The 20,478-nt window shown below is 38.2% G+C and overlaps 1 protein-coding gene across 1 annotated transcript in view; it reads right to left on the bottom strand.

Moving 5' to 3' along the window:
- Window positions 1-1,471: 1,471 nt before the first annotated feature.
- The window catches only part of ADGRG2 (adhesion G protein-coupled receptor G2), a 46,663-nt gene continuing 27,656 nt past the window's right edge, over window positions 1,472-20,478 (bottom strand). Inside the window, exons 9-28 of the mRNA XM_033147317.1 lie at window positions 20,124-20,194; window positions 19,021-19,088; window positions 18,009-18,048; window positions 17,871-17,905; window positions 17,170-17,267; window positions 15,715-15,787; window positions 14,807-15,282; window positions 13,291-13,471; window positions 12,364-12,520; window positions 10,328-10,471; window positions 10,104-10,226; window positions 9,725-9,770; window positions 9,413-9,516; window positions 8,534-8,661; window positions 6,855-7,123; window positions 4,827-4,926; window positions 3,914-4,197; window positions 3,568-3,669; window positions 2,604-2,756; window positions 1,472-2,510 (exon numbers count right to left, since the gene is read on the bottom strand). Of these exons, the coding sequence (XP_033003208.1) occupies window positions 2,326-2,510; window positions 2,604-2,756; window positions 3,568-3,669; window positions 3,914-4,197; window positions 4,827-4,926; window positions 6,855-7,123; window positions 8,534-8,661; window positions 9,413-9,516; window positions 9,725-9,770; window positions 10,104-10,226; window positions 10,328-10,471; window positions 12,364-12,520; window positions 13,291-13,471; window positions 14,807-15,282; window positions 15,715-15,787; window positions 17,170-17,267; window positions 17,871-17,905; window positions 18,009-18,048; window positions 19,021-19,088; window positions 20,124-20,194 (2,837 nt within the window). The 3' untranslated portion in view covers window positions 1,472-2,325. The remainder of the gene's footprint in view (window positions 2,511-2,603; window positions 2,757-3,567; window positions 3,670-3,913; window positions 4,198-4,826; window positions 4,927-6,854; window positions 7,124-8,533; window positions 8,662-9,412; window positions 9,517-9,724; window positions 9,771-10,103; window positions 10,227-10,327; window positions 10,472-12,363; window positions 12,521-13,290; window positions 13,472-14,806; window positions 15,283-15,714; window positions 15,788-17,169; window positions 17,268-17,870; window positions 17,906-18,008; window positions 18,049-19,020; window positions 19,089-20,123; window positions 20,195-20,478) is intronic.

The following is a 20,478-nucleotide window of genomic DNA, read 5'->3' as shown; positions in this document are numbered from 1 at the left end:
CAAAAAGAAATAGCCATGTGGCATCTTAAAGACTAACAGCCTTATAATGCTATAATTATGATTATGGCATAATGTTTCTTAGGCTAGACATAACTGGCAGAAATACGTATTTGTTTATTTCTCTCCTGCAACTGAAGATTAAAAATTAAAGGCGTAAGCAAAATTTCTTTTAAAAAACAAACAAACAGCAAAATCTACTAGCCAGCTAACAGAATTATTTACTAAAAAAATGAAATTACAAGATATCTGCTGGTTTCATTATCTTTGTACAGGTTATGTGTCAAGAATGCATCTGTCAAGAATTTGCAGCTAAGGATAAACAGTTCTATTACTCATAATGAAAGTAGTCTAGGCATAAAATCAGCATTCAGTCTAGAAGGTTAAATGAGAGGCCTGTGACGCTATGCTAATTGTTCATGAGTGATACTGTTAACGCAGTAAAATGAGGATGCACCTTTTGGAGCTTCCCTGACCATTGGTTACAAGCTCCATGACCTGGCAGTTAACGTATCTGAGGAGGTTGCAAAATAGAACTGCCTTTTTGATCAACAGATATCCAAGGCACTTGGTCACCTTTGACTTTGACGAAAGCTGTGTGTGTGCTAAATTGCACTTTACAGAGATGTATTAAGAGCATGCAGGACTTGTGAAAGACTGCTTGTCAAAATGACCCTGTGTGTCCCTTGATTCCCCAAACTGATTCCAACCATGAATGGTTCGTGTACACATATATCTGCTGCTGGAAAACATCCCTGGCAGAAGTGGATATGCATAACTGTTAGCCCTAAGCAGCGATGAAGAGTGAATAGTGTTTGCTGAAGGATTTACGGTGATATAAAGGAACTACAAACCCCTCCCCAAAGCAATGCTTTAGGGGCAACAGGAAGATTATCCCTTCCCTTCCCTTCTGAAGCAGTCCTTCAGAAGGATTTCTGTTACAATATACAGGTGAAACTCGAAAAATTAGAATATCGTGGAAAGGTTCATTTCTTTCAGTAATTAAACTTAAAAGGTGAAACTAATATATGAGATAGACTCATGACATGCAAAGCAAGATATGTCAAGCCTTTATTTGTTATAATTGTGATGATTATGGCGTACAGCTGATGAGAACCTCAAATTAACAATTTCAACTTTGGGGTTTTCATCAGCTGCACGCCATAATCATCACAATTATAACAAGCAAAGGCTTGACATAGCTCGCTTTGCATGTCATGAGTCTATCTCATATATTAAACTCCAGTAGCTAATGAAAACAATTGCTTACATAAATGGACTTTTCCATGATATTATAATTTTTCGAGTTTCACCTGCATATCCCTGGTAAATGGCATGGCATCACCAATGCTTGAATAATTTGTTTCAAGCCCAAACACCTGTGAGTGGTTTTATTTTAACATGACAACACCATTCTGGGGAGAAATAGTGGTCGATTTTCCTCTAACCATCTTTAAATTGTAGATTTTTTAAAAAAAATTCCCAATAGGCTTTCATGTGTTCTTAAACTGTGATGAGCAAGCTCACCAACAGAAGTCATACTTGCAATCTAATGTCTTCCCAACTTGTACATGACCATTTTAAATTATTTCACAGACACATTTTTGTATATACTTACACAAGTATTCAAGGATAACTGAAATCATTCACTTCATATAAATTTATAATTACAATAAGGCTTCAAACGCTGCACAACTATTTTTTTCTATACAAAGGAATATTAAACTTAATTTACAAGAAATAAATACAAAGGATAATCAAAGGTAGTTGTTGTTTTGTCTATATACAATACTATGTCTGTGACTACATCCTATTAAAAGGAAGGTGCAGACATCCCATATTACTATGTAGGCAAACCTACACACACATCTAGGAGTAAATTCCGTTGAACTCAATGGAACTTATTTCTGAACAGATATGTAAAGGATCTCACCGTTAAGCATCTTTTCCAGTTTCGCTTCTAATTATCTATAGTAATACAACATTACTGTACAATGTTTCGAGTTATTCATAACTGTAAGTTGAACTTGTAAAAGGAACTTGTAACATCCACTGTTAAAAAACCCCCCCCCCACAATTTAGCCAGTCGTGTTTTCCAGTCACGATGCTACGTCTAACGTACCTTGTCAATTAATTTCACTGACGTTAAAAGGAAAAAAAAAATACAAACTCTTTCGACAATCGGAGGCTGCCTTGAAGCTTTGCTATTATATATTAAATAATGTCCTTTTCTGGGGCGGCGGGGGAGGGGAGCCTTCTCACATTATGTAAAACGGTTGAAATAAACCTGTATGTCACTGTGCGAAACAATAGCAACTTTTAATAATGTCACATCGGTTCAATAAAATGCAGGCTCCCTCTCTTTGAAGTCCTTCTAAGTGAAATGCAAGATTTCTTAGGGCCTGTGTCATTGTTCTCTTGAAATATGAGCTGTTTCCCTGAAAAGTCAGGAAGTCGCACATCACCATTCTGCACGTTGAAAGAAACGCCATTCCTCTCACTGGAGACATTGCCTGAAATGTTTATATATATATATTAAAAAGTTTGTTAGAACTTGAGTCTGTTGACTGGTTCAATATAGAAGCTGAGTATCTTAGTATACATACCATTCCCATTTGCTTGCACTGAGTAATCATTATTCATTAGCATTGAGGTGGAATTCGTGGAGTTACTGTTTGATTGCAAAGAATGGGAGGAAGTGGATACTGCCTGGTTAACATTCTGCTTTTTTAATCCATTTGTAGCAGTTCTACTCCAATCTACGGCAAAATAAAGATTACAATTGAATAATTATGTATGTTAAAGCACCATTCAAAAGTACAATTAATAAGGTAATTTAAACCTCATATCTATAAACCCCCTATTCTCCCCCCCCCCATGGTTTTATAACTATAGATTTTGCCAATACTTTACATTTTTTATTGTTGTTTTATCCTTGGTAATTTAGAAAATGTTGACTATCCATTTCTCTTAATACCAAAGTTCTCTGATTTTACTAATAACAAAAACTCAGTTTGATAAAATTGATTTTTAATCTGCTTCAAATAGCATGCCAACTTGTACTTGGATAAACACTGCAGAACAGTTTCTGGTGATTGTGTAATTACAGAGTTAGAAAAAGTATATAAATTACACTAACAAACCAATATACTGTCTGAAAATGGTTGGTAAATTTATTTGGCAACAGTGAAAAATGTAAATTCTAGATGCGGTCTAAGAAGCCTTACCCGAGCTCAGAGTTCATGCAAGCGTGTCTTCCCAGTCCCTCCTCTGCACAGCACTGCCCCCCCCCCACTGGGGGACCATTTGTAACAGTGCGGGATCTGCTTTGTAAGCATTTTCTGCTTACAAAGATACATAGAATCATAGAATCAGAGAACTGTAGAGTTGGGGGTCATCTCTAGTCCAACCCCCGGCAGTGTAGGAATATTTCGCACAATGTGAACACAGGACACTGAGATTAAGAGCCTCATGCTCTACCAACGGAGCTATCCCAGCACCTTTAGATTCAACTCACTGTGACTAAACACATTTTAATTTTCACATTTTAATATATATATATATATTTACCAGAATTTTCAGCCAGTCTGTACTTCCCACAACACAGATACCTTCTCCACTGCTTGCGGACATTTTCCTTTGCTACACAGTAGAAAATGAAAATGAAAAAACCTGCAAAAAAGAATGTGTTAAAGTTTAAGGGACGCACTGGATTTACCTGGTTTTGTAATTATTTATAAAACCGCTAGATCATCAAAGAGCAGGATTCAACTGCTCCTATTACACCCTTTGCTGGGACCAAAGGATTGCATCCAGATAGTGCTTTTGTGTGCATTGTACAGAGTGCTATAAGTATTCTGTTAATTATGTCTCAATACGATCTACTTTTTTCTATAAAAAAAACCCAAGAACATACCTTGCAAGGTGTTAAAGATGGCAAAGAGATACATAAATGCAAGATTTACGGGACCCCATGCAAAAAAGGCAAATCCCCAAGTAATTCCCAGTAGGAACGTGAGGCCAGCAACACTCCTGAGATCTTGGATGCTGGTTTTTCGCTGGGTACCAAGTTGCTTCTTCTTTTTGATTCTGCAAAGCTGAATCAGCACTACTATGAACATGCTGATATTCAACAAGAATATTGTACAGAAGTATCCCACAACCGTGATGTAAAACACAATGTCATTTTTAATCCAGCAACTAAAAAATAAAAATACAAAATGGGACATGAAAAGTGACAGTCAGTTTCATAAACATTTTGAAAATGAAAAGCTCTAAACTGAGAAAGTCACGTGACTTGTTGCACGTAAAGCCCTTTCTCTCCCCACCCCAGAACAGCATCCCACCATGCAGCAGAATTAAAAAAAAAAAAAACGGCCATGTAGTCTGCAGTTTTGATGAGACTGCTACACATATACCTTACTTGCAATTGAAGTTAGTAACTAGGCCACAAATTGTCTTTACAGATTAAATATGTATATATATATTTAATCAGATTTTCACTTAGTTTAAATTTTTAACTTTTTCCATCACTGCAATCAAGTGCATTCAAAAGGATATATCACACCTAAAGTAACACAGTGGAATATCTTGTTTCTTTATAGTCAGGGCACAATCACGTTTTAAATTTATCCTTTTAATTTTACATCCGTATTTTATATCTTTTCTTTTTCCTCCATCATTCCAGAGTTATGTATGGTAGTAACCCAGTCACACATATGGCATAGGACCTTAAGAATGATTATTAAGAGGAGCAAAAATCATCCCTGTACATGCTGCTACTTAAGCAACTTCATAATTACAACATATGGCGGTTGTTGCTGACTTACAATTCATCATTTGAGTTGTTGGGAAACTTTCCATAAAAGCCAAGTCCATAGTTATCTCGAGATATTATCAGTACAATGGCTACTACAATTGCTGGTACTCCTGAAAGATAAAAAGGCATTAGGTATATGGAAAATATAGGTTGTTGGAGAGCCGACAATGAGAAACTGTATAGAAACAACAGTAAAACATGTATTTAGGATGAAATACAATGTCATGGGAGCAGACTCTGCTTGCACAAAGGACTGGAATGGTTCCTTCCTCTCTTCCCCTGCACAGCCCTGCATGCTGCTCCTCAAATCTACTCTAGATGATGCCCTGACCTTCCAGAGCAGATTTTGGGGACCTGCAAGGAGGGATGCAGGGGACTAGGAATTTGAAGACACATTGTGCTGGTGGATGGGCACTACTTGATATTACAAATATTCAGAGCAATACATATACATTTATAATCTTTACAACAGCACTGTGTAGTATAGCAGGTTTCCTAGAAGGAGTTGAAATCCCACAGATTAGCGTACTTGAAAGCAATCTGCTGACATCACTGTCAGAAGAAAAACACATGACTACGTATATGTATAAACAAATCTTTTTTCTGAGAGCTCAGATAGATCCGTTTCAGCAGCACTCCTCGCCTTTGGAATGCCCTCTTCAGGTAGGCCTAGAGCCCCCATTGCTATCATTTCAGCCAGGGCAGGTATGCTATTGCAATGCTGCTTGGAAGCTGAAGGAAGCGATGGTAGGCAGCAACACATTGCATTTGCACCTATGCAATGCTCTTGTTCACTATTACAAGCCATAACATCCTGATTTCTTCTGAATATTAACTGCTGAATAAATTTCCAAGAAATTGTGCCTGACTTATTTTTTAAAAAAGACAAGTATTATGAACTGCAAAAATTTGTATAATGATCCTATTATTTTAAAATTCACTAAGCATACATGATGATATATTACTTTATCCTTGCAACAACGACTTCTATTGTTGTTTCATTTCAGTTAAACTGAATCAATTAAATTCTTAATAAATAAAAAAAAGCTACTGTGTAGTAGGCTAAGTAGAGAGATAGTGATTTGCCTAAGACTAGATGCGTCTCACGGCTGAAGGCGGTTTGAATCTATGGCTAGATCTACACAGCTATTAAAAAACGCTCTGAAAATGCTCGGGGGGGGGGACCATTGTAAAGCTCACAATGGAAAATATCACCGAATTGCAATTTCAGCTCTACAGCACCATCTGGTGTCACAGTGTTATAATGGACATTCTATAAAAGATCTCAGAGTAGCTGTCTTAATACAAAGGAATCTCAGAAATAGACTGGAAAGAGAAGTGGCTGAATTGCAACTAATCACCAAACTTAAAACCATGGAGAAACCTGGTATGAACAAAGACATTGGATTCTTATCTCATTATACATGACAAAGCTATCTTTAGCCATCTCATCCCTTGCATTTCCCTGTAAGATCAATTGCAGCCGTTAAGAGTTGTCAACAGCTTTCCCACCCTATCACCCATAGGGAATGATCACCCATTCCTACCACCCTTCTGAGTAATACCCCTCCCCACTCCCTCACTGTATTTAAAGGTTTGGTGACTTCCGTCTCAGTGTACCTGAAGAAGTGTGCATGCACACGAAAGCTCATACCAAGAACAAACTTAATTGGTCTCTAAGGTGCTACTGGAAGGAATTTTTTATTTTATTTTGTTTTGACTATGGCAGACCAACACGGCTACCTACCTGTAACTACATTTATAATGTAATTTGACTAATGTAGCTGAGTTCAACATCTCATGGAAATCTAAATCCTAGTCTAATTCTATCACACTGTCTACTGCAGCATATTGGCTCTGTGTATAGATCTTTCTTTAGCAACTAACAGTGGAATCCTGTATATGGCTACTGAGAAGTAAAGCCCCGCTGCATTCAATAGCTGTACTCTCAGGTGAGTAAGGGATTCCATCCTTCTAAACAAGTTAGAAGGACATATATATTCTCATTTCAAATATAAATCCAGAAAGAAATACTTACCCCAGCCAAAAATGCAGAACTTGAGGATGTATTTCCTAACGTAAGTATTGAACACTTTGACAAGGGCCAGATACATGTGAAAGGCTTCGAGGCCCATCCAAGTGAAAGAAACCAAAAGGAAATAATGAAGAAATACAGCAACCGAGATGCACAGGCCTTCATTCTTATACAAAGCAATCCAGGAGTTCAGGAGAAAAACCAGGTTCAGTAGAAGCAAAGCAACACACAACTGAATGAGGATTTTAGAAGGATAATCTCTTCGGATTTTCCTATGAAAACAAGTAAATTAACATCGCCTGCATCAATATCAATCACAATATTCAAGAAAAGTGACAATCTTAATGGTCTTAATGCCATTAAGGTTAATGCCAAATAACCTTTTCCAACTGCAGTTCAAAGACCATATGCGCAGATGAAATTTTACTAATTTTTAGCTGTGACAGAAATTAATAAATTCCAAGGTATCTTGAAATTCTAAAATCATGTGAAATACAAGTGTAAAAAGTGCAGTTTAAAAACATGCTTGATCAGTAATTTTATTCATATTTTATTTTATTTTTATTACATTTTTTTTTTAAAATTAGCATGGTTCCTAATTTTTCCTGGAGGAAGCAGACAGGCAATATTCACCAATTCTACCTGGTTCTTCCAGCAAAACCCTCACTTGGCTCTTACCTCTTCTGCAAACAGAATGAGTATTTCCATTTGCAAAAGAACAAGTCTGGATAAAGCTAATTATCTATAACAATAGATAATAATGCAAATGGAATAGTTTATATATATTTTTGTTATAACTAAATTAGAACAAAAATGTTTGGAGAAACAGATACATTGTCTTTTGGGGTGATACTATTCCATAGAAAAGTGGCATCTAATAATTAAATCATTTATGTCCCTGTTCTTACAGTGAAATTGTAAAATTACTGATTATACACTCTTCTTTTTTCAAACAGGTGTGGGACGATAAGAAACAACAACAACACAGGTTAGAACACAAAAGGTGGGTCGAAGGGTTAGTTATGTTTTTGCATGACAACAGGACAAGAAGTTAAATTCCAGATCATATCAATTCTTCTCGAGAGCAATATTTTTGGAGTCTAACCAGTCCACTAAGGCATGCCACGTGATGCAAAATTTGTTCAATGAGTTTTTTGAATCTATGTCAATTGCAAAGACAATGCTATGTTTTTAAAAATATGTATATTGTTTTATTCAGCATAAGGCAATTTCTATCCCTGACTTCACATAAACAAAACTTTATTATAATAATCCAAGGTTGTTTTAAATTTTAGCTGCTTCTTTTCTGAAATTCGCTCTCAAGCTATAGCAAAATATCAATGTCCTTCAATATGGTATGGTATCTTCAGTGTGATTACATCTATATTTAAGCCACATTAAAGAGGCTCTTCCCTCTTCTGCCTGCTACACAGGGGCTTCTGCAGAACCATCTTGCCCTGAGAGGAATGAGAAGGAGCTGCAACAGCTTCTTTCAAACAAACAAGTCTTTTGCTGTAACTTTTTTTAAAAAAAAAATCAGCACTTATCGCTGTAATAATCTTATGAAAAGTACTCTGAGGTCCACCTGAAAACTGGTATATAAATACCTTGAATAAATAAATAATAGATGCAGTAAATAATAACCATCATTATGATATGATTAGAATTGAGCAGGTACTTACTCAAATGCAATGTATGTAACAAGAGTAACAGAAAGAAAAATGGCTGAAAGGCCACAGCCTATGTACGTGATGAAAGTCAGAATCAGCCTTTGTGTGGGAGATATAGTAGTGGTGTTTCTTGATAAATCCTGAAAAGGAAACAATAAATGTTTTCTTTTGAAGCATGAGAACAAATTTCGTTTACAAGCAACATTCTGGTTATTCACTGCCAGAATAACCGATGCCTGGATTTCTACAGTAAGGTGGCTCTAGATAAATCATTTATTTTAAAAATGCTACGTGTTATCCATATTTTTACAAAGAGATTATAAAATCCAACTTAATCTACCTTAATCTCTCTTGCTCAGTTCAGGCATAAATATCTGGTTTTACCAAACTGAGATATCTACCACAAGCCATGTGCCCGTATGCTCTGTCCTTAGGCCATACCTTCATCTTCTCAGCGTACCAGCATCTGAAGACTTCCTAAGTAAATTAACCATAATTTCCAATCACATCCTAATTGGGAAAGAAGTCTTCCATAGAACACTTGGAAAAGGAAGGAAGCAGCAGCAAACAGGTGAGGTATATGGGGACAAAGCTTGTATATGTCTCAGCTTAATAAACTGATATATGTACACCTGAACTGAACCTCTGTCTTTCTTTCTCCCATTCATGAACCTAGGATCATGTGCCTTAGCACATACTAGTTTTTAAGCACATATTAGTTTCTTTTAATACCACAATCCAGGTATTTTAAGCAACAATCCAAAGGACTTTGCAATCAAGTATATTCCTGTGACTTTCCCCACCTTTCTATGCCACAAGGCAAGCCACTTTTAAGACCTAGTGGCATAAGGAACCGCTTTGCAGCTTTTGGTTATTTACTACAGACATTACCAGTAAAACTCCAAAGCTTGTGAGATGGTTGCAGCTGCAGACGGTTGCATTTGTTCTTCTCTCTTTAACTACACAGCCATCATAGGCCCAGCCTCCTTTGCCACCTGCCAGGAATTAAAATGTTCCATTGTTAATATATAACTGGTAGAATTTAAAACCACTACAAAGTTGCTGCAAGTTAAACTAGTAGTTGCTACTGTTGGATTCTTTTGTTTTGTAGTTTATATTGGACAGATGTAAGAGTTTTTGTTGTTGTTGTATATAAACTGATTGAATTAATAAAATTTAAAAGACAGAACCACACAGGCGTACCATTTTTACTGAAGTCCCAGAAGGCACATCTGACATTCAAATTCTCCTGTTTGGAGAGAGGAGGAGAGAAGATTATTTATCTCCAAGACACCTTTGAAATTAAACAATGTACAATGTACAATACAATACAAAGAAAATCAGCTTCCTGTTTACAAATATTTCTCATTTATAGATAGACAAATGTGTGTACAAACACACACACACCAGAAATGTTTCCTTTCTTGCTCCTTTCCCACCATCAAATCATATCTCAGCTGTTCCATGTGGCTATTTTTTCTTGTCTGCCTAATGGAAATTAGAACCTTTTTGTGACGAGACCATTTCATTTCTGTGTACTGTAGCAACAGAAGCTTGTTAACTGGCCAAATTCCATTTGTACCTGAGTAGGGCTGGCATTTTGTAGTGTGACAGTAACATTTGTCTTCAAGTCACTAATTGTGAGGTTAGCAACACTTGATGATATAACATGACTGATCAGGGACAAATTATCCAGTGAGGGATCCTGGGGAGAGGGGGGAAAAACAACACCCTCATATTAATTGTATTAAAATGTATTTATAGCCACAATACACTAAAGCTAAAGTCTGAAGATGTTTGGCATACCTGGAAAAGAGTTGTCTTCTCAAAAAAGTTGAAGGTAATTCTAGAAGCCTGGTGCTGAGCTTCTGGTGACAAATTTGTCATTACTGATGATGGAAGTGTAATGGATCCAGCACTTTTTGTAGGCACTTTAGATCCAAGAGCAACCTTAAAAAGAGAGAGAGAGAGAGAAATTGTTATGCATACAAAATAGAGAGACAATTGGACCCTGTGTTTTGTGTTAGATTTAGCCTAGTCTGGAGCTGTGCTTAGTAAAGAGTATTACTTGCATTTACTGTATGAGAATGATCTCTCTACCCAAGTCTGATTCCCCTAATTATGAACTTCAACCAACAAAGAGAAGCACCAGCTGTCTGTGGGATGGGAGAACCATTTCCCTCTTCAAGCCCATTCAGTCTAATTGGTGAACAGATGAATTTTTGTGTGCCCTGAATGCTGCAAGTCCTCTTCTTTCAGCTCCTAATGACTCATATATAGGTAACGTAAAATTACATTACTAAGAACGGCTAACTAAAATTGTGCACAAAGTGTAGAACAGCGGCTGGGAGATGCTCCTTGCCTGAATCCCTGGGAAGCTGCTGCCAGCCACTGTAGACAATATAAATTTGTCTCAATCAATGTAAGGCAGCTTCCTATATATTTGTTTCTCCTAGTTTAAAACAATTAAGAAGGATTTTTAGGTTTCATTATTATTTCATCTTATTTCTAGTGTTCACAGAGGGCATAAGCATCAAATTATTCTACGATCTCCTCTGGATGGAATGCTTGTGACAAGGCAAACACATGGCAGAAAGAAACACCAGAGTCAATTGCAAGAGAAAAGAAGCAATTCTGTCAGCCTTCATCAGATCAGGAACTCTTTGTAATCATTGTTGAATATTTTTAAAATAAGCTCCTGCAGTCCTCCATGTCACACTCCATTCTATTTTAAAGGGTCTGCCAACTCTTAGAAGCAGCTTTCGTATGGGGCAGGAGGACTTAAGGGTGGCAGCGGCCTGGGGTGTGGGGTTGTCCAGTAAAAATTAGCTGCTCCAGTTTGTGCAAGCAGAAGCACTCTATACTAAAAAACAAAGCTACTATTGGATACAACCAGTGCTTTTTTCCCTTAAAAAAATGTTTAGGGCTACTCTCATTTTCCTACTCATATTGAAATACTGCCCCCCAATGAGGCCTGAGGTTCATAAAATGTTTAGGGGTATGAGTACCCCTGTGCCCCCCCCAGAAAAAGCACTGGATACAACCCGTTGAACTCCGAAATCTACTGGCCAACACAGTCTGGTGTTTTTTTTCCATTTAAATGCTGAAGACTACACTGCAATCCTATGCCTTCTTAGTTGTAAGCAGTGTTGTATTTACGTATAAACTAAACAAGCTATAGCTTAGGGCCCCACTCTCTTGGGGGGCCCCAAAAACATTAAAGGGGGAAAAACTGGATACGTCTTCTTAATTGTATTTCAGTTCAACAATTACTTTGATAAAATACATATTTTGTTATGTGCAAATGGCTTTAGATACCTATTAGGTCCATAAATTACCATATAGAATATATTAAACACAAAAACAGCAACAATTTGTTGTTGACAAAGGTCAGCTGGACATATAAAGGGCCCCACTACCTTCAGTAGTTTAGGGCCTTATCAAACCTAAATCCGGCCCTGGAAGTAAGCGATACAAAGTTCAATGCAGCCTTGGCTGCAATCTTATATTCAGTTCCTGCATGTAAGTTCCATCAAACATTGGCCCCAACTGCATTATACATTTAAAGGAGTAATGTGCCACTTTAAACAGTCATGGCTGTTTTTAACATGTCCTTGTTAGAAGATCCTTATTCTCTTCACAGAGCTACAGTTTTCAGAATTCCCTGGGAAGAGAGATTGATTGATAGATAACCACTCTGGTAACTGTAGGTTTGTCAGGGCAATAGGGGCCTCCTAACAACTCTAACAAACCCTTAACAAAATCTCCCAAACTCAAGCTATATGTCCAGGTTCTCTTTCCCTTTCAGGTTTACCGAAGCAAAAAAGGGAGGGGTAGCTTACCTGAAGGTGTGGGGAATCTTCAACAGCGAAAGAAACCCCATTAAACGAGGTGCTGTTGACTTTCTGCACAGCCAGAGCCAGAGAATGGAAGCTTAAATTAATGGATTCTTCCGGGAAGCTCAATTTTAAGCCAATTCCATCCACTATTTTTATTATTCTATTAAAGTAGAAAAAGGAGATGACATGATGATGTTCCTTTTATAATAGGTTTGAAAAAAAAGTTATAAGCATTTAATGAAAAGTAACTTCACTTGAATAACTTGGAAATATAGAAATGCTTTTAAAAGGTATCACTAAAACTGAGAAGTCATGGACAAGTTCAATTTTTTTTATAGTGAAAATGAAGTATTTATTTAACCATCTCCTCTCAGAAGGCCCAGGTAAGTATCAACCTCTTGAATCCTATAATCAGATAACTGAGCTTTGAGGGGGGGAGTTATGCATCTAAAGAGGCCTTCTGCTCATCCATGGTCACACAGTGGTACTCTCAATATGTGTTTGTGCATGGAAGGGCTGTAACTCAGTGGTAGACCATTGGCTTTGTATGCAGAAGGTTCCAGGTTCAATCTCTAGCAACTCAAAGTAGGGTGGGGTATATCTCTAGTCTCATATCCTGAAGAGCCAGTGTCAATCAGTGTAGACAATTTTGAGCAAGATGGACAAATGATCTCACTTGGTATGTGACCCTTCTCTCCCCATCAGCAGCAACGAGATGTAAAAGCAGGGGGAGGATGGGTAGCCTGGGCAAACTCTAAGGGGAAGGGGGTGATTTCTGTGGGTGTGGTGGGTGAGAGAAGCAAACAGGGGCAGCAGCCCCTTGTATGTGAGATACACACACACACAAACACACAGACACGGCTAAATATATTAGAATTGCACACAACAAACAAGCCTTATCAAAATAAGAAAAATGTACAGGACACTTACCTTTTAGACAATGGAGATATATGTTTTGCGGAAATGTTTAGAAGAAAATCAACAGTGTTTAGCATTGTTTTTGCAAGTACAGGTGATATTGTTTGTGCAGTCAAATTGTGCTCCAATTCAGAAACTATGTTCTCGAAATTGGTACTGTTGCCAATGTTGGTCTTGTTGTGAAACACTGGTTCTGCAAGAGATGGGAAAACACAAAGTATGTTATCCAAAGATGAAAACAAGAAAATGAAGCATTAAATTCACATCACACTAAACCAAAGTTTTGTGTTTTCATACCGTTTTCTTCCAGTGTGGCTAAGAGGGAGAATATGGAAGATTTATCTTCCACTTTTCATTAACCACAGTTCGTTGCAGTGCCCAACCGCAGAACTGCAATTAGTTGTAGCTATGGTTTGTTTCAAGAAGCCAGCTTAAGAAACAACAGCTTTGTTTTGAGATGAACCATAGTGTATTAACCACAGTTTGTCAAACTGTTTGACATATCAAACTATGGTAAACAGAAAACAGAAGTTTCTGAGAGGGGGGAATGTACAAGTCCAAGGCTCACCATGGCTCTTTCCTGCCCATGCATGTCATGCTAAACCATGGTTTATAAAGATATCTTAACACTGCTATTGAAATGGAACTGGTGTTTTCCCCCCTTCAATAATTGCTTCAATAAACAATAAAGAATTGCTGTCATGGAATATATATTTAATGTAAGATATCTTCATATTCAATTCCAGTGACTTAAAAGATCTTATGACATAGACTCCACAGAACTTTTTCTATTTCCTAATCCTATCTTTGGGAGATGTCAGTGAGTATGATGTAGCAGGAGAAAGCCCCAGGCCATCATTACCCTTTGGCTAAAATGGTCAAAGCACTATGGCGAGTGTGCTTCACTCTCCTCCTACCATGCAGGTTCAGCATGCAACATGTATCAGTTGCATGAATTAGAATGGCTGAACAAGTGCATCCAGTTCTTTAAAGCTGACCTTTGCAAATGTATTCCAGGTTTCAGCATTACTTATGACAACCCTTTGAATTCCTTCCTTTGACTTACACTAGGATGCAATTGGCACATGCAACATGCAGCATTGGAATAGTTGCGGCCAGGGATGCAAGTCACTAAAACGAATGGCCACACCACAACAAGAGAGAGGAAAGGGAAAATCCTATCCTTACCTGGTGGTACAAGGCAAGGTGAAGGGGGGGGGCCTGCAGATGTCAGCAAGCTATGCCTACATTGGAGCAACTGTCCACTCAGCAATTGTGCATTGGCACAGTGTTGGCTCACATCCACCTCTGCTCCAGGTGCTGCAACGTACTGACTGGATTTCTATCGCCACACTAGCAAACCACCTACTAGTCACTACCACATGGTAAGCTATTGAGAATTCAGCTTGCCAAATGGAGCAAGCTCCATAAAGATGCATTTCTACTTTCACACCACACCACAAAGTGCATGTGTAACTCAGGTCTAGTAACAACAGAACTTCACTATGCATTTAAAAATAAGGCTTACCTTTGCTGACTGTTCTTGGACTTCCCTCTGTTTCAGTAGTGGAAAGAATATCCAAAGTAGTGGTCATGGCAGTTGAGGTGGCTGGGGAAACTGCTACTGTGTGTTTGGAAGTAGTCTGAGGTACTGCATCCATTGTGGAATGCACTGTTGTAAAGACTGGATTAGTTGTTTCAAAAGGAGGAAGAACTGCACTGGTAGGCGTTGCAGAAGGAAGCACAACGCTGTTTTGTTCAGTGGGAGGAAGAACCGTATTTGTAGCAAGGTCATGAGAAAAATCTATTGTTGTAAGCTCAGTCAAAGGTGGAGGTGAAACAATGGTTGGCTTAGTCAAAGGTGGAGGTGAAGCAGTGGTTGATTCAGAGGAAGGATACCCATGCAGAGTCACAACATCAGAAGGCATAGTGGAAGGAATAACAGGTAAAACGGATGTGTCAGGAGATCTAGGGCTTGTGCAGGGAAGTGCTCCATAAATACCACTACAGGAAGAACACAGATAAAATTATACACAGGTATTCATATCAATTTAACAGCAACAGAGATATGCAAGGTTCCAAAGAAATGCGGTGATTATTATATGGATAGATTTAAAAACACATAAGAACAGATTTGGTTTTGCTAACATTCTGAAGGTGTTTCGTGAGTCCAGAAGATTTCTTTACCAGCCACAATCATAACTCAGGTATGTTAAGGGATTTCGAATTCTGCACTAAAAAAGGTGCTAAATGTGACATCAAGCTTATTCACAGCCATTTAGGAGACAGTCCTTCCTAACGCGGACACAACGGTTCATAGGCAAAGTAAACAAAAAGGTGAACAACAGAACAATGCTCTTTCACTTCCATAGAGCATGCACACGGTTGCAAATACAGGCAGAACCTGGACTAAGTCTTGTTTTATAGCACATTTACCATTGCAGTGGTTTTAGCTCTTCAACAGTTGAGGGACAAGAGTCAGGCCAAAAAGCTGAACAACAGCACAACTCTAGAATAACAAAAAATTAAGAACAATTAGCATTTTAATTTGCCAGTTAGATATTATTAGGAAAGCAACTAAATCTTCTGTAACTTTAACTGTTTTTGCCAGACAGAGCAGGTGGGCAGATTTCAGGCTTATGATATCTATCGTGTTTATTAAAAGAACTCCAAGGTACAGCAATGAGAGGCAAAATAGTGGCTGGGGGCAACAGCACACATAGAACAAAAGACGTAACGTGCCTCTGTGTTCAACTCAAGAACTTGTTTTCAGAAACAGAACTGTGTTTACACTCATCTGCACAAATCTTTGCTTTCCCCTAAACTTTCAACTGTCTAATTTTTCACTTGCAGGAGAGTCTGTTGGTCTTTTTAAACAACTGGGGATTAGAAATCCTTACAGGTTAACTGCAGATCATCCAACGGTCTACTATCAAATCTACCTTTTGCCCAACCCCAACATAAGAGTATTTTGAATATATAAAATGCAATACAAACACTCTGTCATTGCACTTCACAAGGAAGTTCAAAAATTAGCTGTTATGAGAACTTGCTTGAAGGGTTGGGTGGAAATTGATTAATACATATTAATAAATGATAAATTAGATTAACTATTTAGTTGTGTGAAGAGGGTTGAGGAAAATGCAAAACACTTCTTGTTAGCTGTACATAAACAATGTTCAGTAGAGAAGTTGTATGAGTACAAAAGGAGAGTCAAGACAATGTTCAATATTGCCTATTGTTTTTTTTAAAATGTTTGGTGCTTTGTTGTGTTTGTATATATATACCGTATGTTGTAAGCTGCCCAGAGTGGCTGGGGAAACCCAGCAAGATAGGTGGGATATAAATTTAATAATAATAATAATAATAATAATACTGCAAACTGATGTTACAAATGGCCTGCATTGGGTATAATCTGTTGTGGTATCTACATTATGCACAGACCCAAACAATTTCCCTTACTTAGCTGTGCATCCTAATAGGAACATGAGCTCCTTTCATTGAATTCATAGGTGACCAGGGAGTACAGGCCCCACCCATCCCAAATGCACCACTTCTTGTGTTGAATCAGTTATCATTCCACACTAAATATTGGCACTGATATAAAACAGAGACAGCTTGCACATTCTCATCCATTTATCATCTCATCCTATTATCAGCCATAGATAAAAGGACTGAGGTGAGAAAGTGGTTAACATACAAACCAGAAGTAGACTTTCTGATTTTGGGGTTGTCAAACACTGTTTCTCCTTAGCCCAGTTTTACTAACAGTTCTCAGATCCTTTTTTAAACCCCCTCCTTGCAAAAGGCTCAAATTCTGGAATTTAGATGAGACCTGTGCCATTGATTATCTCAGATCTCTAGAACAAGAGAATATTGAAGGTTACTTACCTATTAGGCTAAGTTCTGCTTTTCCTTCCAATTTTGACAGTATGTTGCTTATATCCATGTTTTTCTTCACCTTTATTGTGAAACTGCATTCTGATCTGCTACAATGCGGGGGGGGGGGGATCTAGTAAATGCAACTAGATTGAATGCCAGCATATGAATTATTTAAAGCAGTGTTCCTGCTTAATTAGTTAAATCATGTTATTCCGAACTATACAAGTGTGCACCATTATTTGGCTTGTCCTGTTAGACAAACGAGGACCAAACGTCTGTTACTACTTATTGGATCTAATTAAACTAATTTAAAAACAAAGCAAAACCCTGTTTGTAGGAACAACAAACATCAATAAGAGTTTAATTTTTCCAATATTTCCAATATCTATGGGGATTTGAAGGTGGGTTTAAAAAATAATAATTCAAGAGTTAATGGCTTTCCACCTGAGAGGTTAGAAGACTGAGATGGCACCATTCCTCAAACATTTCTTCAGAAGTGGCTTTGCTGTTTAGAAAAGTTATTCCGGGTACAGACCCTTAAGTTGTACCCCTGTAGGCACTTATTTGGGAGCAAGTCTTTCTGAAGCCAATAGCACTTACTTCTGAGTTGGATAGCACAATAAAATGTCTATTAAAGCATTGAAGTGCCAGTCTATCCACTTTTTAATGTATGTGTAGCCAATAAATTAATCACTAGGAATATGACAAACCTTTGGGTTACTTCATGACACTGTATGATGGATGACTATAAAAGAACAAAATTAAAATAAATTACTTGATCACCAAGTTCAAAATTACACAAGCGTCCACAAATAAATATCTATAGTAATAACTGAATGCTTACATACCTCACTTATGCTCTGAAGGGTTTGGTTGAAATCTGAAATGCTAAAAGGAAAGTTTCCACCAGCTTAGTCAGAAATGCTATATTTGATTTTTGCTAGTAAATTATCCCTGAGCCAGTTTAGTTTCCAGCAGCTCCCCCTAACACTAGAGCCCATCATATCCTATGCCTACAACAGAGGTTTTCAACCTTTTTGAATCCATGGCTCCCTGGACCAACTACCAGTACATTCTTTCTGTGGCACCCTTGTGGGGCTCAGGAGCCCAGTTATGTCACCGCTTTCCTGCAGAGTTGGAAGCCTCTCACCCTTTTTCAAACAATATCCCTTATGGAGTGTTCCTTCAGCTTCCTCTCCACTCCCCTCTCCCTGGGAATCCTCCAGGCAACTGCTGCTGCCATCCCTGGTCTCTGAGATCCCCCCACCCCACAGAGAGGTGCCTCCCAGAGGCACCATTTGCCTGCGGAACTTATAGCCAGGGCTGCTACAACAAACAGCTTTGCAAGCCTTTGCGAGCCTTTGTTGCTGAACTACAGCTCCCATCAGCACCAGCAAGCACGGCCAATGGTCAGAAATTATGGAAGTTGTAGTTCAGCAACATCTGGAGAGCCAAAGGTTCCCCATATCTTTCCTAAACTCAAATTGTATTTGTATCCAAACCTGGTATCATAGTTTCACTACCAATGGTTAGTTTCAATAAGCCATGGTTTGAAGTCGGCTTGTTTTGAAATGGCTCATAGAGATGTATCATGTCCCCTGTTTCACCCATAACAAACCAAGCTTAAGGGAAACTAAGTGTAAGAGCTTTTGGCACCCTACAAGTAATGTGGGAAGAGGAGATAAGTGTGTAAAGCATGCAAACCTGGGAGACTAAGTACTCTGATGTTGCATTAAACCATGGTTTAGAATGATGGGCGAATGCAGTCACTACTATGTGAGAGCACTCAAAATGAATATGACCAAACATTCAATATGATGTAAGGGACAAAAACCTAATAAAGAACTATGGAATGCTTACTTTGGTTCTTTTAGTACTGGTGAAGTATCTTGCAATTGGTACTGACTGGTGCTGTCCCCAGGATATTGCTAGAGAAGAAAAAGAAAACATTAACAAAGTACAGTCTTGTGTACATTGCTAGGATCTCATTAAAGAGTACAGGGCAGATATAATAACAATGTAGGTGACGTGGCCCTTCACTCAGGAGGTATGTTGCTTTAAGAAACCCTATCCCTACCCAGAAACCCTACTTTCATTATCTTGAAGTGAGCGAAACAAGTTGACCCCGAAGCTTTTACCACAATGCACTGGGAGTATCTGACAAAAGCTGCTGGGGGAGGGGGTACCTTTCCTCAGGTTTTCACCTTCTAAAGCTACTTCCACTGACAAAGCAAGGGGCCTAAGTACAGTATTCACACCCATGAATATGTGTTGGACCTGGCAAGTTCCAAGATTCTATCTGACTGGATGACCCCCTGCCAAATAAGTCATTTAATATCAATAAAAAAAGGAGGTTTTTCATTATGTCCATCTCTTAACAATCAACTCTATTGGTAGCAAGCAAGAATTTCCTGCAGCCTAGGTTAATGTTCCTTCCCATTCACTGCCTACGTCATACCTGCCCAATGCTGAATTTACATATAAGCTAAACAAGCTATAGCTTAGGGCCCCACTCTCTTGGGCCCCCAAAAATTTTTTAAAGGAAAAAACCCCACTGGGTGTACATTTCCAAAATATAAGATGAAAACAAATGAAATAAAACCTACATACAGCAACAGTGTTTTGTGTTGTGTATGGACCTATTAGGTCCATAAATTGCTATATATTCAACACAAAAAAGCGACAATTTGTTGATGACAAAGGACAGCTGGACATATAAAGGGCCCCATTACCTTCAGTAGCTTAGGGCCTCATCAAACCTAAGTCCGGCCCTGTACCTGCCCACTTATTATCAAAAGTTACCCCATCAATCAAACAAGCTTTTTCTAGGGGACCCTCCTGGTGGCTCTTTCCTGTACAAGCATATAATTTTCCCAATACCATCACAGGATATAATTATAATATCAAGATTGCAACCAAAATTGGATCACGGAATAGCAATTCATCAAAATGAAGAGACTTACGAGTGTTAAGTTATAGAAAGCATTAGAGCTGTTTCCCGTGGACTGAAATTTCATAGTGCCCATGTAGAAGACTGAAAAGTAAAAGTCGTCATCATTAATAGCTTGGTTTAGAATAATTTTGACAACGGAAAACACATACTACCTCTGCTTGTACTTTTAAGCTTCCTTGTGCAAAAATCATTTGACCCTCTGTTCTTTCGCAAGATGCAAAATTTGGATGTCTATTCCATACAGTCTTTGGCCACACCACAAACCATCCTATATGAATCTGCCTTCTATATAAGATCTGAGTGAGTGGCCATTCTCCGTGCCCCACCTTTTGCTCAGGCAGAGTTGGGTAGGACTAGAGATACCT

The sequence above is a fragment of the Lacerta agilis genome, chromosome 4 (assembly GCF_009819535.1).
Source record: "Lacerta agilis isolate rLacAgi1 chromosome 4, rLacAgi1.pri, whole genome shotgun sequence".
NCBI classification, from domain to species: Eukaryota; Metazoa; Chordata; class Lepidosauria; order Squamata; family Lacertidae; genus Lacerta; species Lacerta agilis.
Note: the sequence above shows the minus strand (reverse complement) of the source record. Positions and strands in the feature narration are given on the sequence as shown.